A 12,300-nucleotide genomic window follows, 5' to 3' on the forward strand; every position below is an offset into this window, starting at 1 on the left:
GAAAATCACTGCATTCCACCATGTTTTCTGTTTTAAAGAACCTTAGGCTCCTTAAAATGCCCTACAACTCGTGGTGACTTCATCAATAAACATCTAGCTGATGTAAGAATAACCGGCAACTACTCCAGACACCCAGGGGGCCTGTTACTTTTCGAAGTTAATGTTTAGACTCTCCTGTTTCTTAATGCCCTTGACAGGTTTTATTTAAGTTTGAAAAATATCCAAGTTTCTTTCCTGTCTTGCCAGTGTTCATTTTGAAAGAACAGGAGAAGGAACAGCGCAAAGAGGAATGTACATATGTGCCAGCTCAGAAATTATTAGATGGACCTTGAATTAAATATTACTCCTCCAGCAGGTTTGCAGGAGCTGAGGGTAATTCTCTTCACTCAGATGCCTTGTAGAGTCCAAAGCCGACTGCTAGGACTAGTTTCTATTGTACCTGAGTCCCCACAATGCTGGAATCATTCTAAGAATGCAGCTTTGTAAGAAATGAGACTTGATTGATGGATAATCGATCAAATGACAAATAAATTATCACTGACTCTATGCTATTGGGTTTAACAGACCAGGAGTTATAGTGCACAAATGCATGCGTGTGCATGTGATCATGTACATGTGTTTATATGCGTGTGTATGGCTGTCCGTGTGCATGGGCTTACATTTGTGTGTGTGTGTTAGTGTGTGTGTATGTGTTCATGTCTGCATGTGTATGCACGTGTGTGTTCATGTGTATGTATGTGTGTGCACGTGCTCACACTTGTGTGTGTGCCAGTGTGTATGTGTTTATGTCCATGTGTGTATGCCATCACATATGCCTGTCTGTGTGCATGTGTGTGTGTATGTGTGTGTGTGTGTGTTGCTGTCTCATGAATCATCACATCAGGAGGGCACTTGGCTCACTTTACAGGTGAGGAAACTGACTCAGGTCTGTCAGTTGCCTAAGGTCCCATCAATAACACGGGGCAAAGCCGGTTTCCAATCAGGTCTATGCACCTCAGAAGATAACGTGTCAGGCTCCAGCAAATTTAGAAAGGCTCCTTCAAGGGAGAGTGTCAGGACCAGGTTGACTTTAGTCAGTCCTGATGAAGGTGAGTAGAAAAATGAGGTTAGAAAAGAAGGGGCTGGTGCACTGGGAAGCACCACGCCCTCCTGACACAAAAGGCTCATCCCTGGAGACCTCAGTGCTCCTCCTCTGCTCCCTTTCAGCTCTTTGTGCGAGAACCTGAGAAGAGGCTGGGCGTGAGGGGAGACATCCGCCAGCACCCTTTGTTTCGAGAGATCAACTGGGAGGAACTTGAACGGAAGGAGATTGACCCGCCGTTCCGGCCGAAAGTGGTAAGGACTCGCTCATGGGCTGCTTGGTGTCAGCCACTCTCCCTCCACTCAGGGCCATCTGCCTGTCCAAGTCACCGCAGCTGCCCACCCCTGCCGGAGCTCCGACTCCCCACCGGCCCCAGTCTCCAGGAGGAATGCACTTCTCTAACACATGTCACTGGGCTGGTGGGGCAGGGAGGGGAGGTCACTCTTGTTTGCAAAATTTAACCTCTGTCGTCAAGATGCACCTGCATGAAGAATGGATTGCTGTGTGCCCATGCCTTAGGTTGAATATGAATTTGTGAGGATGACTGTTAAACAAAAGGGGGTTTTGCACATGGTGCATACCTACTTAATGGTCCAGTCTGGGTAACCCAAACTCAGACATAAACCCTGCATCCTACATCAGGAATTTTGGAGCTGTTTTTTCCACGATGTTTATTAAAGTATCTGTAAAGTGCTCATGTAATTACATTTCCTGACGGCAACTGTTAGGTGTTCTTTGGTTTAAGGGAGAAACTAACTAAACTGGTGCTTTAAAAAAGATAGGTCTGTACATTTCCATATCTGTCCTCACTGGCAAAAGTCATTAAGCTACATCAGCAAAGGCAGAATGACCTGGTTTACCTGCGAGATGGGCCACCATAAAGTGAAGTCAAAAATAAAGCAAGGTTGGGCTGGGCATGCTGGCTCACACCTGTAATCCCAGCACTGTGGGAGGCCGAGGTGGGTGGATCACCTGAGGTCAGGAGTTCGAGACCAGCCTGGCCAACTTGGTGAAACCGTGTCTCTACTAAAAATAAAAATAAAAAATTAGCTGGCATGGTTGTGGGCACTTGTAATCCCAGCTACTCGGGAGGCTGAGGCGGGAGGATTGCCTGAGCCCAGAAGTTTGAGACTAGCCTAGACAACATAGCAAAACTCCATCTCTACAAAAAATACAAAATTAAGTGGGATTGGTGGTGCATGCCTGTAGTTCAAACTACTCAGTAGGCCAAGACAGGAGGATCACTTGAGCCCAAGAGGATGCAGTGAGCTGGGATCACACCGCTGCACTCCAGCCTGGTGACAGAGTGAGACACTGTCTCCAAAAATAAAACTTTTTAGAAAAACAACAAAAAAAAGTCATTAAGAAAGCACATTTTAAGTTATGAATATCACAATTTCTAAAAAAACTCATTTTTAAGAGTGGAGCAAAGTGGTGGGTTTGCCAGCCTTAGCCATTCCCCGTGATTGCTGGGAATACAGGAGTGATTGCCCAGGTAGACATGGGCCATCTGTGCACTAAAGGGGGCCAGGCTCATGGACTTCCCAACAGAGTCCACCCCGAGAACGCACAGGCTATTAGTCGTGATAGTGAATGGCCAGAAGAAGCAGGTGCATCTCATTCCCAGGGCAAGAATAGTTGTTGTCAACATCTGTCCCAACCTCCAGGGACGTTCCAAGGGCCCAACAGGCCGGCCTCAAGCACTCTAACTATTTGTGACAGTACGACATCTAATACGTGGGTTAGTCATTTGTGATAAAATAAACTTTTTACCTTGTTTTTAGCTATCAGGACTATTAAACCATGTCTCACCTTCCACTGCAGATTAAAAGCGACTTAATATTTTGCACATAAAAATCAAAACTTGGATCTAAGCTTACCCTAAAGGACATTCCCAGTTCTGCCAGTAGGAAACTTTCCCTGACCTGTGATCTGAGCTGCCGCTGACCTCACAGCCCCAGGGCCCTTGGCAGGTGGGAGGGGCCTGACTCTTAATTTCGCTTCTCTGTGCTCATAGGACGTTCTGTTAATCATGGTTGTTCTCAATCTCGGGACACTGAATTGAACGCCATACTGAACAGCATGTATGAAATAGATGCTTGCTTTCCCTTTCTCTGTCGTTTTGTTTGGTTTTGGTTTTTTTGCCATGAAAACCAATGGGTCAAGTGGTCTGAAAGGACTCTGTCCCAGTCTGTGTTGTCTAAAAAAGACAGCCCAAGATGTTTACTAATAAAATACAAGGGCAAGGGACTGACAACAGCCAAGAATGTCCATAAAAGAACAGGAATATGTAATTGTGAAAATCCTTCTCTCTTCCCACCCCTCCGTTCATACCCCCTCACTCCCTCTCCCCACCACCCTCCCTTATCCCCACCTTGTGTTCCATGAAAACTAAAAAGACAGAGGTCAAATTCAGGCGGATCACTTTTTCAAAGGTTGCCAACCCTGCTTCATGTAAACCATTAATTAGAAACATTAGATCCCATTTGAATGTCTACAGTGGTAGTCTTTCTGTGAATTTATGAATTTATATTATTATGAAGCCGAGGACACAGGATTGTAGCCATGTTCAATGAGAGCTGTGCATGGTCATCTATAGGCACTGCCCCTATTTAGTGTCTCTGCACACGCCAACTTTGCCATAAGTAGATCACAGCCTAGATAACAAAAGTGCAAATCATGAACTTACTGACTGATTTTGCTTCTCTTTCTTTGTTCCCTTAAACTCTGACCAAGAAATCACCATATGACTGCAGCAATTTCGACAAAGAATTCTTAAATGAGAAGCCTCGGCTGTCATTCGCCGACAGAGCGCTGATCAACAGCATGGACCAGAACATGTTCAGAAACTTTTCCTTCATGAACCCCGGGATGGAACGGCTGATATCCTGAATCTTGCCCCTCCAGAGACAGGAACGAATTTGCCTTCTCCCTGGGGACTGGTTCGAGACACTGCTTGGGTTCCTTTTTCAACTTGGAAAAGGAAAGAAACACTCAACAATAAAGGCTCAGACCCGTTCGCCCCCCACGTGACTTTTATCTGTAGCAGAAACCAAGTCCACTTCACTAACGACGATGCCCTGTGTCTCGTCTCCTGACATGTCTCACAGACGCTCCTGAAGTTAGGTCATTACTAACCGTAGTTATTTACTTGAAAGATGGGTCTCCGCACTCGGAAAGGTTTCAAAACTTGATGCTGAAATAAATTATGACTCTTCACCTGGGCTCCAACTGCTGATCAATGAAATGCTTGTTGAATCGGGGGCAAACGGAGTACAGAAATCTCAAGACTGAAACGGCCCCATTGCCTGGTCTAGTAGCGGATCTCACTCAGCCGCAGACGAGTAATCACTAACCCGTTTTATTCTATTCCTATTTGTGGATGTGTACACGGCTGGGGGACCAACCCTGGATAGGTTTTTATGGGAATTCTTTACAATAAACAGAGCTTGTAACTTGAGATCTACAAATCCATTCATCCTGATTAACCATGAAATCCATGGTCAAGAGGACAGTGGAACGTGAGAGGGAAGGTCTGCTAGACACCTTCGCTGGTTATCTTGTCAAGATAGAAATGATATTTAGAGTTCCCCAAAGATAGTATCATTTCACCCTCGCCAGTGAAACCTTTCCATCCACCCATTCTCAGCAAACTCCAGTGTCGGTGGAGTCGTTCACTGCCATCCTCACATTATAACAAGAAAATAAACGACGTGCATAAGTCTCCTGGGAAAAGAACCTCAACCGCTTCTCGTGCCATGACTGGTGATTTCATGACTCATAAGCCCCTCCGTAGGCATCATTCAAGATCAATGACCCGTGCATGCTGTTTGCAGCAGTCAGTCGAGTTTAATTAGAACTCCAACCATACATTTTAAAAGTATTTGTGCTGTGTGTATATTTTGATAAAATGTTGTGACTTAATGACAAACAGGTGGATGTGTAAAAATGGAATTTAAAAAAAAAAAAAAAACAAGAGTCCTCTTAATCATTTACTTCCCCACTTGTCCCCCACAAGAACTTGCTTCTGCTGTGTCAGTCCTCAAAATGTAGCTAGCATTGAGATGATGTTCTATAATTGGGGGATTGGCTGGGCACAATGGCTCATGCCTGTAATCCCAGCACTTTGGAAGGCCAATGTGGGCCTATCACCTGAGGTCAGGAGTTCGAGACCAGCCTGGCCAACATGGTGAAACCCTGTCTCTACTAAAATACAAAAATTAGCCAGGTGTGGTGTCAGGTGCCTGTAATCTCAGCTACCTGGGAGGCTACCTGGGAGGCTGAGGCAGGAGTAGAGTAAGCCAAAGGGTGAGGAAGTCAGGTGACCTTAAGGCAATCGTAAGAAAAGCAAGTCTGCATGATATTCGGAGTCACTAGCCTACCTCATCACACGGCTGGAAATAACTTTAGATATTATATTTAAAATAGAATAATATAAGCAGACTGTTGACAGTCTGCAGGTGTGCTGGGACATTTTCCCAACTGCATGGAGCTCTTGTGATTTTTTTTTAAATAGACACTCCCCTAAAATGACACTCCCCTAAAATGAACACTAGTAACCTCATTTAAGGAGATGGAGATGGGCACCATTCAGGTGTCTGGGCCCTTTGTTCTGAAAATAGCACCATGACTACAGACCTCTAGTTATGTGAGAAGGCGACGCTTGTCCTCCCCTTGCTCCAAATGAAAATGCTCACACATGTTTACCAAATTCGCCTGCTTAAAGGAGGGAGAGGGTCCTTCAAGGCCCTGGATGGGCCAGTGGAGAGCAGGGAGCCCCCTGTTCTGTTCTGATCTCTGCTTTGCATGTGCTGTGAAGCCCTGAACAAGGCATTTCATCTTTCAGGGCCTGCAAGTAATGGGTTGGTGAAGATGCTATCTAAAGTCCTTTCTCACTAGAGCACTTTCTGGTTCTAATCTGAATCAAAATCCTGCGAAACTGAAAAGTCAGTGAGCAACACTTTCCACAGCAAACACTCATGGATTCCACACGCTGCAGGCCTGGGGGCAGCTCTACCCCACTTTCCTTCCAACCATCCTCTCCTCACTCTGGGCTCCCACATACCCCTGCCACAGCACCTAACATCCTCCTGACACTCAGTGACCCCAACAGGACCTCCACCAGGAGACAAGTGAAGACTGTGGGCTCTTAGAAACAGGAACCAACACAACTTTTACCCCCTCCACCAGACCAAAATAATGTCTATTCAACATCTGATTTTGTTTGTTTTCTTTTTTTTTTTTTTTTTTTTTTATTTTTTTGAATTAGAGACAGGGTCTCCCTATGTTTCCTAGGCTGGTCTTGAACTCCTGAACTCAAGTGATCCTCCTGCCTCAGTCTCCCAAAGTGCTGGGATTACAGGCCTCATCATTTGTTTTTAATAAATGTCACCTGTGTGAATCCATCAGATGACTAACAAGGTTACTATTTGCTTCGTATTTCTGAGTGTGAGAAGTACTTATTACTCCCTTCTATTCTTTCAGGGGTCCTCTGAAATAGCTTATTAATATCCCTATTTAATAGGGGAGAGGCCTGGCCAGGTGCGGTGACTCATGCCTGTAATCCCAGCACTTTGGGAGGCCAAGGTGGGTGGATCACAAAGTTAGGAGTTTCAGACCAGCCTGACCAACACGGTGAAACCCATCTCTACTAAAAATACAAAAATTAGCAGGGCGTGGTGCCATGTGCCTGTAATCCCAGCTACCCAGGAGGGTGAGGCAGGAGAATCACTTGAACCCAGGAGGTGAAGGTTGCAGTGAGTTGAGATTATGCCACTGCACTCCAGCCTGGGCAACAGAGCAAGACTCCATCTCAAAAAAAAATAAAATAAAATAAAAAATAAGGGAGAGACCTGAGGTCCACGGAGACCATAAAGGTTACACTAGAAGGTTGAGCAGTGGAGACTTGAACCCAGAACTCCTAGCATCAGATCTTGCTTCATTCCAGGGTGCAGGGTTTCAGCAACATCCGTCCATCAGCATCTGATGATTATTGTTCAGTAGAGTTTTAAGTGGACTCCCTAGTTCAGGGCCACACCTGGCTTACCCGTCCCGCTTCTAGGGAAAATGGCACGGGGGGCCAGCCTCTTCAATCCCGGTCCTCTCACCACCACTCCCAGTTCCCCTCCACAGTGTTCTTTAGCCTAGACTCAACCTTGCCAATAGAAATGAGAACTTCACCTTGGGGCGTAGTTAAAGGTTTTGGAAAAAGAGAGACCAGTGCTTCTTTTTGGAAGATATGGACTGAGAGTTTGGCTCTTTAGATAGATCCTTTACCACTTCTGCACATGCTGACAAATGAGGCCTGAGAGCTTTTTGTGCACAAGAGGCTGGAGAGGCTGGCCACAGAGAGAGAGGGACAGGCTCCCTGTGCAAGAGAGGCTGGCCACAGAGAGAGCCCGGTGCACAAGAGGCTGGCCACAGACAGAGGGCTCCCTGTGCATGAGAGGCTGGCCACAGAGAGAGGGCTCCCTGTGCATGAGAGGCTGTCCACAGAGAGAGCGTTGACCAGGGTTTTCTCAGATCCCATCCAGCAAGACCACGCTTACAGGAGAGGAAGAAGTCACAAACCAGCCAGAGAAGAAGAAATGCCTTTGTTACATTATAAAAGTGCAGGCAGGGGTCCGAGCTCTCAGAGCCTCTGTCTCCGATGGACCCATCAAGGATGGCCACGAGAGGAAGTGTCAGCCTTAAACACCCATAGACCCAGAACATCCCAGGACCCACTCACAACAGTGCAAATCAAGGAAGCCTTCTCCTGCCACCTCTCTCCTCTTTCTCTGTCCTTTCCCAGCTTGGGGGAGGGAGCAGAAAGCATGGTCATCAGAAGGAGGGGACTGAGCATGGGCGGATGGAAAATGTGAAGACGTTGACCACGTGCCTTCCCCACTGCAAGCCACCAGCACTGCCCTCTTGAACTAGATGAGAGGACAGGGTCAACTTTAAATTGGTTTTCAATTATTCATGGCACTGCACATGTAAGTTGCAGAAATGAGTCTTGAGGGAGGAACTGAAGGACATGTCTAATGTCACCGGAAAGGTCACGGGACCTTTGAGATTTCAGCCGAAGTTTGGAAGAACGAGCCCACAGAGCAGGTCTCAGTGGATGGTGGGCGCAAATAATAAAGGTATTGGTTTGGTTTGGCTTTGTCCTGAGAATTTTGCTTGTTTACACACAGACAAGCCCTAGAGCGACAGCGATGTTGCTCTTGGTGCCACAGCTCCACAGGAGATTTCTTGCACGTGGGGGACCACGCTCTTTACCACCGAGCCTGCCACCCTGGCAGACACTCCGCCATCACGCGCATTTGTTGAGTGAGTGGGTGAATAGGATGTGGGTGAGCACCTGTCTGCAATCCTCTGTCTGTGTGGCGCCTGGCACACGAGAATGCCTGGTGGAAACCGCTTCGTCCTACAGGCACTACAGGGTTAACTGGACTTGGGTGTCAGGTCCTCTCTCCTGAAGAATTTTAGACAGAGGCAGAAATAGTTGACGAAGAGAAAAGGCATTAGGTAAAGGCCACAAGGCAGCCAAAGGGATGGGCAGCAGAAGCCAGGAGGTAGGGGCGGTCACAACAGCAGAGACACAGGGTCATCCTGTCACCGCAGTGTGGGTGACTCAAGGAGGGCTAAGACCAGCAACTTCCAGTAAGTTGCTCTCACTTCTCCGGAGTTACTGAGGAGTCCCCAAGGTGCTGGGAGTCTTGCAGGCAGCCCTCCAGTAGTCCTGTGTTGTTCCCTCTGACTCAGGGAACCATCCTCATGGGCAGCAGCCCCCGGCCGAATGCAGTGGGGGGAATGAAGCCACTGGCTGCTCTCCTTCCCTCAGGGCCGTCTGCTCAGTCTCCTGGAGGGTCAGTGATGAGGGGAGGAGCCCCGACTTCCTTGTTTCTCCCTGTGTCCTAAGTAAGTCCTGAACCCAAAGAGACTGAGTGTGTCCCTGGGGCATGCGTGTGCCTGTGTGTGTATATCAGAGCAAGACACCACACTGCTGTGAGCACCAGGCTGGCTGACTCATTGTTCCCTACATGCCTGATGTCTGCTCCTGCTCTAGGACTTTTACTCATTCTCTCCTACCAGCCCGAAAGGGCCAGCACATCTCATAAACAACCCCAAAGCCAACCGACGCCAGGCCTGGCTGCAGCACCAGCCTCCTGCACGAGGCCTTTGCTGACCACGCCAGCTGCCGCTGCCCAGAGATGCCTCCTGCCTCTATTTGTCCTCTGAAATATGCATAGTGAAGAGCTTGGCCAAACTCTCAGAGCCGAGAGATATTTGCAAATGGAGTAGGCACCACCCAAGGTCGTTTCTGTACAGCACTCAACTCACTGTCTGAGAAGATCCTCAGAGGTTGGCAGCAACTCCCACCAGGGGGTCATCTGAGAGGCGCAGTGACCACAGTGATCAATGATGTCTCACCATGAGGACAGGAAGGAAATGCCCAGCCAGGGAACCTGTTTTCTGCCCCCAGCTTCTGCCTTCCCTGTCGTTTCTTCACTCTACTGAGGATGAAGCTTTGACTATAAAATATGCTGTTGGAATGCACCAACTGCCCTACTCCCAGAGGGCAGGAGGAGAGCTCAGTTTTCCTTGTGGAAAATTCTTGCAATTACCAGCTACTGGGTGAAGTGCTTTGTGTATATTACCTCATTTAACCCCCGACAACAGTCTCTGAGGACAGCATCATTGTCTCCATTTTATCAATAAGGACACGGAGGTTTGGAAAGGTTACATATCTTGCCCAGAATCATAGAAGAAGAGCTGGAACTAGATCCCAAGCCTATTTGATGACAAAGCTCATCCCTCTATCACCATAAGGGGCAGGAGAGCAAGTGTGTATGGAGTCAGGATGCCCGGGTCACACCCAACTTCACCCCCGATGTGGTGCATAACCTTGGACAAGACACTTAAACACTCAGCCTCAGTCTCCTCCTTTCTAAAATGAGTACCAAAAAATAAAGACAAAAAATAAATAAAATAAAATAAAATAAAATAAGGACAGTAATAGTGCTGGCCTCGCATGCCATATGAGAAGTGAATAACATTATCTATGCAAAGCACTTGCAAGAGTGCCCAATGCGGAACAGGCACCCGCTAACACAGTATTGTTATTTTACTGCTGCATCCCAACATAAATCATTTAGAGACCACTTTCTTGGGAAAAATAATTCTATCTGATTGATCACAAAGAGAGGGGGTATCAAACCTAAATATGAAGAATGAACAAATAAAAAGTTCTACTTTATTTTTCTGATACAGCTGAAAAAGCAAGATACAATTTGTAAAAGTTAATACAAAGAAAACTACAAAAGTAATAACACTGACAGCAACAAGACTGATTTTATGGTGATGATGATATTACAAGGCTAAAACTAAACTACTACCCTCCATGTCAATGTGTCTTAACTACCATGGTGTGGTTCCTTCTGAGTTCAGCATGGTTAGATGAGCACACGTGGTGCAGTGACTCGATCTATGCACCACGTTCTCTACTGGAACTCTCAAGGAAGAGCCAGCTGTGCAGTGTGTCTTGATGTCATTCAACCTTCATTTGTCAAAAATGCTTAAGTGCACCTAGGCTCTTTCTTATAGCACATGACAAATTAATATCACTGGTGGAAATGAAGTCATGAACAAAATGCACCACAAACTCTGAATTCTGACACCACCTAACAGAACTTTCTGCTGTGATGGAAATACACCACCCCTGCACTGCACAGTATGGTAGCCACTAGCCACGTGGGGTTATCATGGGCTTGAAATGTAGCTGAGATGAAAAAACTGAATTTTTCTTTCTTTGAGACAGGATCTCACTGTGTCACTCAGGATGGAGTGTATTGGCACAAATACAGCTCACAGCAGCCTCCACCTCCTGGGCTCAGGTGATCCTCCCATCTCAGCCTCCCAAGTAGCTGGGACCACAGATGCGTACCACCATGCCTGATTAATTTTTTGAGTTTTTGTAGAGACAGGGTCTCACTTTGTTACCTAGGTTGGTCTCAAATTCTTGGGCTCAAGGGATCCTTCCCCCTTAGCCTCCCAAAGTGCTGGGATTACAGGCATGAGCTACCATGCCCAGTCTACAACAATTATTATCTTCAGAAACACTAAGGTCGTATTACATTCACATTACATCCATGAACTAGACCAGGGTCTATAAAAATTCAGAACATTAAAGAAACTTCCAAAAAAAATAGATTAAAAACTAGAGCTAAAAAATGTTGGGAAAATAGATAAACAAATTAAAGTTTCAGTTCCAAGATCCAGTGTCTAATTAATAATAATTAGAGAGAAAAAAAGAGATCAGAGGGGAGGAAATCATGAAAGACATAGTACAAGAAAACTTCCCAGGACTGAAATACATAGGTTTTCAGTGTGAACAGACTATTTTGGTGTCCAATAAAACAAATGAAAAAAAGATCTACACCAAAGAATATAATTTTTAAAAATGTCAGAGCACTAGTGATGAGAGAGAGAGAAGTTGTTCTGAAAGCCTCCCATAAAAAGCAAAAGACGCCACACACAGTGGATCAGGAAAATGGTACTGGACTGCTCATAGTAACAAAGAAAGTTACAAGACACTGGAACGATGTCTTCAAAATTCCAAGAGAAAATAAATTTGAACATACAATTCTATTACTAGTCAATCTTGATTCAAATGTTAGAATATAACAGAGACACTTTCAGACAAACAATTTCTCAAAAAAATTATCCTCTGCATACCTGCTATTGAGAGGATATATTTTACCAAAAAAGTGGGAGTGAAGAAATAGGTCATCTCAGGGGAGGGAACTGAAGCAAGAGAGACAAAGACACAGGAACCTGGAAACCAAGGATCCCATGCAAGAGTGACTGAAACAAGGGAGGTTCATGCAGTGATTATGAAAAGAAGTTAACACCAGCAGCCATGCCATAGTGGTAAAGTCTAGAGAACACCCAGTCAGACAGCAAGGGAGTGGAGTGTCCACACAAAGCTCCCTCAGGGAAGAAACCCAACACACAGATTCAAAGGCATGGTGTGTTTAAGTCTATTAAAAGGAGATTTTGAGGCCTAGGCGAGTGGATCACAAGGTCAGGAGTTCAAGACCAGCTTGCCAACATGGTGAAACCCCGTCTCTACTAAAAACACAAAAATTAGTCAGGTGTGGTGGTGCGCACCTGTAATCCCAGCTACTCAGGAGGTTGAGGCAGGAGAATCACTTGAACCTGGGAGGCAGAGA

General features: G+C 46.1%; 2 protein-coding genes across 10 annotated transcripts in view; one reads left to right on the plus strand and one right to left on the minus strand.

Moving 5' to 3' along the window:
- Positions 1–5,054, plus strand: part of PRKCQ (protein kinase C theta) — a 143,829-nt gene extending 138,775 nt beyond the window's left edge. For 4 of the 8 annotated variants that reach the window (XM_031652529.1, XM_021943023.2, XM_021943022.2 and 1 more), the window contains 2 exons: positions 1,207–1,335; positions 3,818–3,973. In XM_031652529.1, coding sequence (XP_031508389.1) covers positions 1,207–1,335; positions 3,818–3,973 — 285 coding nt within the window. Of the gene's footprint in view, positions 1–1,206; positions 1,336–3,817 lie in introns of all 8 variants that reach the window. The other 4 variants (XM_003903365.4, XM_009213929.4, XM_031652528.1 and 1 more) reach the window with 3 other exon arrangements.
- PFKFB3 (6-phosphofructo-2-kinase/fructose-2,6-biphosphatase 3) overlaps positions 1–12,300 on the minus strand; it is a 306,098-nt gene that overhangs the window by 36,876 nt on the left and 256,922 nt on the right. The window lies entirely within an intron of this gene.

The sequence above is a fragment of the Papio anubis genome, chromosome 11, assembly GCF_008728515.1.
Source record: "Papio anubis isolate 15944 chromosome 11, Panubis1.0, whole genome shotgun sequence".
Lineage (NCBI taxonomy): Eukaryota > Metazoa > Chordata > Mammalia > Primates > Cercopithecidae > Papio > Papio anubis.